The 4,492-nt window shown below is 60.2% G+C and overlaps 1 protein-coding gene across 2 annotated transcripts; it reads left to right on the top strand.

The window, feature by feature from the left end:
* Positions 1 to 422: 422 nt before the first annotated feature.
* On the top strand, positions 423 to 3,934 carry Arc (activity regulated cytoskeleton associated protein). 2 transcript variants are annotated; one of them, XM_036209057.1, is made up of 3 exons: positions 423 to 2,449; positions 2,697 to 2,833; positions 3,019 to 3,934. In XM_036209057.1, exon 1 carries the CDS (start codon positions 638 to 640, stop codon positions 1,826 to 1,828), a length of 1,191 nt encoding a protein of 396 aa, XP_036064950.1. In that variant the 5' UTR covers positions 423 to 637; the 3' UTR covers positions 1,829 to 2,449; positions 2,697 to 2,833; positions 3,019 to 3,934. The 2 variants fall into 2 exon arrangements, with proteins under 2 accessions (XP_036064950.1, XP_036064949.1); XM_036209056.1 differs by having other exon boundaries at positions 2,694 to 2,833.
* Positions 3,935 to 4,492: the final 558 nt, after the last annotated feature.

Here is a 4,492-nt window from a genome sequence, read left to right as displayed (position 1 = left end):
GGTCAAGATGGGGACATCAATGATCCAGAGGGGTAGTGTCCAGCTGACCCCTAAGAAAAGAGACCATGAGACCCGAAGGCAAACAACAGATAATAACTTGCCTCACCCCCCATCCTTGCTGCCCAGGACTAGGTAGAGGAGGGTGTCTCTGGTCTTACTTGGGCCCTCCTGTCCCAGAGCTCCCTGTGGGAGGCCCACAGCAGAGCAGATTAGTCACTCCAGGCGAGCCGGCTGTGAAGGGGTGGGTCCTTGCTGGCACCCGCGGGAGAGGAGCGAGTAGGCGCGGGGAAGGCGGGGCCTGCCGCAGGAGTGGGCGCGGGCGGGCGCTGGCGCGCAGCCTGGCCACCGCCAATGGGAGCCGGGGCTCGGAGAGCTGCCGCCCACGGGCCCCGCGCAGCATAAAGAGCCGCCGGCGGCGGCTCCAGTGCAGTGCTCGGGCGACTAGTCCTCCAGCAACTGCAGTCTCTGGGCCTCACCGGCTTCAGCACCGGCGCGCCAGCCGCTCTCGCACCACCGCGCACCACCGCGCACCTGCCACTGCCGCTCCGCGCCCACCGACGCCGCCGGCTCTGCTGCCTTCCCGCTTCTGCCCCAGAGGAGTTCGCAGCCTGTCCAGAGCCTCAGCACCTGCGAGCAGATGGAGCTGGACCATATGACGACCGGTGGCCTCCATGCCTATCCTGCCCAGCGGGGCGGGCCGGCAGCCAAGCCCAATGTGATCCTGCAGATCGGTAAGTGCCGAGCCGAGATGCTGGAGCATGTGCGGAGGACCCACCGGCACCTGCTGACCGAAGTGTCCAAGCAGGTGGAGCGAGAGCTGAAAGGGTTGCACAGGTCGGTGGGCAAGCTGGAGAACAACTTGGACGGCTATGTGCCCACCAATGACTCCCAGCGCTGGAAGAAGTCCATCAAGGCCTGTCTGTGCCGCTGCCAGGAGACCATTGCCAACCTGGAGCGCTGGGTCAAGCGTGAGATGCACGTGTGGAGGGAGGTCTTCTACCGCCTGGAGAGGTGGGCCGACCGCCTGGAGTCCATGGGCGGCAAGTACCCAGTGGGCAACGAGCCGGCTCGCCACACTGTCTCTGTAGGTGTGGGGGGTCCAGAGCCCTACTGCCAGGAAGCTGATGGCTATGACTACACCGTCAGCCCCTATGCCATCACCCCACCACCTGCTGCCGGAGAGCTGCCTGATCAGGGGTCAGTTGAGGCCCAGCAATACCAGTCTTGGGGGTCAGGTGAGGATGGGCAACCAAGCCCGGGTGTGGATACACAGATCTTCGAGGACCCACGGGAGTTCCTGAGCCACCTGGAAGAGTACCTGCGGCAGGTGGGTGGCTCTGAAGAATATTGGTTGTCCCAGATCCAGAACCACATGAACGGGCCGGCCAAGAAGTGGTGGGAATTCAAGCAGGGCTCCGTGAAGAACTGGGTGGAGTTCAAGAAGGAGTTTCTGCAGTACAGCGAGGGCACGCTCTCTCGTGAAGCCATCCAGCGGGAGCTGGACCTGCCGCAGAAGCAGGGCGAGCCACTGGACCAGTTCCTCTGGCGCAAGCGGGACCTGTACCAGACACTGTACGTGGACGCTGAAGAGGAGGAGATCATCCAGTATGTGGTGGGCACCCTGCAGCCCAAGCTCAAGCGCTTTCTACGCCACCCACTGCCCAAGACTCTGGAGCAGCTCATCCAGAGGGGCATGGAAGTGCAGGATGGCCTGGAGCAGGCGGCTGAGCCTTCTGGCACCCCACTGCCTACAGAAGATGAGACCGAGGCCCTCACACCTGCCCTTACCAGCGAGTCAGTAGCCAGTGACAGGACCCAACCTGAATAGAGGGGCCAGCCCGGGGTCCCCAGCCTGCCTGCCACACCCAGCCTGTGGCCTTTGCCAACTCGGACTTGAGCTGGGGCTGATTCCCAAAGGGGTGCCCTGTCCAGCCAGACATCTACTCACCCCCCTGGCCTGACTCACAGACAACTGCCACACAACCATGCTACCCGGTCGACATCAAGAAGCCCCTCTACCGCAGGGCTCCCACCTGCCACCCACCCCTCAGCGGTTTGCCCTGGCCCTAGTCCCACTGGCCTTACCCTCCACACTCTCAGACCATCACAGAACACCTTTGGCTTCCTCGTTCTGCGCCAGTGCCCGAGTCCTTTGGGTAATCGGGAAACAAGTGTCTGGAAGGCAAAGAGCAGTAGGCACCACACCCCAAGGGGCATCCCAGGGCAGAAGCTAGAGCAGAATCATTGCCGAGAGAACCTTGACTTCAGGGAATGCAGCCTGCTCCTATGGACACAGCAGATCCAGCTGGTACCCTAGCTGCCTCCCAGGGCAACTGGCCAACCTTGGGCAGTATAGCTCCCCCCCCACCCCCGTCAGGGGTGAGCTAAACCCACAAATGCAGCTGAAGCAGCCAGCAGACCTGACATCATGGCACCTCCTGGCCCCCAGGTGAGCCCTGCGCCGTGTATCTAGAGTTGGGGGTGAGGGACAGAGCTAAGTCCATTTTCCGGGAAGCCCTCGGGGCTTCTCCAGCAAAGTAGATGCAGGGATGGGATGGAGCGGCCATCAGGGTGGATGCCATCATAGTGGACACTGGTACTCCAGGGATAGAGGAGGGGAGGGCTGAGGAGGGGGTGGTCCTGGGGGAGTTTGCTGAGCCAGCTCACAGGGACCCTATGCCTTCTCACCCCAGCAGTGATTCATACCAGCGAAGAAAAGCAGAGCTCAGCTCCATGACTCAGCCGTGGCAGGCGGAGGGTCCCAGAGGGGCTGAGTCCTCACACCCAGCTGAGGCAGCAGCTGGCACCTTCAGAGCCAGGAGAATGATATCAGGTAAGGGAGTCTTGCCTCCTGCCCTGACCAGGCCCCAGACCCCAGCCACTCTGGATCTCTGGGTTTTCTGAGAAGTCCTGACGGGTACAAGGGGCACCGGCTGGGGACAGGGTGACCTACTGTCCCTCGCAGACGTCAGGATGAGCAGTCCTCTAACCCACCTTGCTGCTTCTTGTCTTCCTCAGGTCTCAAGGCTGCTGAGAAGTCTTCCTTGCCATGCCTGGAATGGGCACCACCACAGCACGGGCACTGTCTCCTCCTCTCTCGAAGCTATCAGCGCACAAGTTCCAAGATACTTTCAGGGCTGAGAAAACATGATTACAAGAGAGGAGGGGGCCTGGCAGAGGGCAGCACTCCAACCCAGCCTGAGAGCTGGAGGTGAAGATAGGCCAGCGTGAAGCCAGGGTCTGCCGTGATGCCCACCCCGCTGGCCACTCGCTGCCCGCCATGAGCCACTGCAGCTTGAGCAGGGTCTGTGCTCCTAGGCCTCTTAGCATAGAACCCAGCTCGCTGAGTGGCCGTTGGTCCTCGCCAGAACCTCGCAGGAGCCTTAAGGCTTGGGCCCCAGCCCAGCCCATCCTTTCCTGCTGTGCCCTGCCCTGCTAGTCCAAGCCCAGTCTCAGGAGACCCCAGGCCTTGGTTCCTGGGATGTTCCAGGCACTTCCCTGCCCAGTTATGGCCCAGCTGAGCCCCAGCCATGCCCCAGCACCACTGCCTCGTGCTGGTAGCTGCTTGTGTCTGCAGTCCGAGTAAGCCTTGTCGAGGTTCCTCCATCTGCCTGGTCCGCTGGTGTTCTGGGACCAGTTCCTCTGAAGTTCTGACAGATCCTCTGTCCTGTCCCCCTGCCGGGCCCCACAGCTTTGTTTTTTCACATAAGCCACGACCCATATGCATTTGGCTTACACAGGAGGGAGGCCCCTGGGGACTAGGGAGACCCCGAAGATCTCAAAGAGAGTGTGGCTATCCCCTATTTCCGCCAAGCCTTGAAAATCCAGCCAGGCCATCTGTCCATACCATCTTACCTCGAAGACAGACTTTTATATAGATATATAGATATATATGCATACATATAAGATTTTCTTAATAAAACCATGAAATTTCCTGGATTCTGTGCTGTTTCTCTGGGATGTGGGCTGGGCTAAAGCAGGACCTCAGAGGAGGCTGCTCTCCCCGAGGTGACTGCTTAAGGAGGTGTAAGGAGGGGCACAGGGGCCAGGAACAATGCTTATGGACCCCAGGGAAACTTCTGGAGTCCCTGGCCTGGAAGGCCCTCAGGGCTTCCAGAGGCCAAACCCATGGCCTCTAGGCCTGGCTCATTCCTGGCCCCTGACCAGTAGGGTTTGTTAACCCCTGCTGGGGTGGGAAAGTGTGTTGGGAGGGATCTTTTCCACAGAGTTGGGCTCACTCTGGCTCAGCCTGGAATCTAGGGACAGGGTCAGTGACCTGTCTACAGGATGGTAAGCGCCATCTCTCTAGCCTTTAGTTTTCTTATCTGCAAAATGGGAAACCATCTTTAACTCTGTCCAGGCTGGGGCTTAAGACCTTGGGAATAACCTCTTCAAGGTCTGCAATGGCTTCACCTCTGTGAAGCTTGGGTCAGTCACTCTGAGCCTTCCAGACTTTGAGCCAAGGCCTGAGAGGCAGGTTACAGACAGAAAG

The sequence above is a fragment of the Onychomys torridus genome, chromosome 16 (genome assembly GCF_903995425.1).
Source record: "Onychomys torridus chromosome 16, mOncTor1.1, whole genome shotgun sequence".
In the NCBI taxonomy this organism is placed as follows: domain Eukaryota; kingdom Metazoa; phylum Chordata; class Mammalia; order Rodentia; family Cricetidae; genus Onychomys; species Onychomys torridus.
This window is presented reverse-complemented; position numbering and strand designations above follow the sequence as displayed.

Coding starts and splice junctions, on each gene's coding strand:
- Arc (XM_036209057.1), top strand. CDS start 638: ATGGAGCTGGACCATATGACGACCGGTGGCCTCCATGCCTATCCTGCC.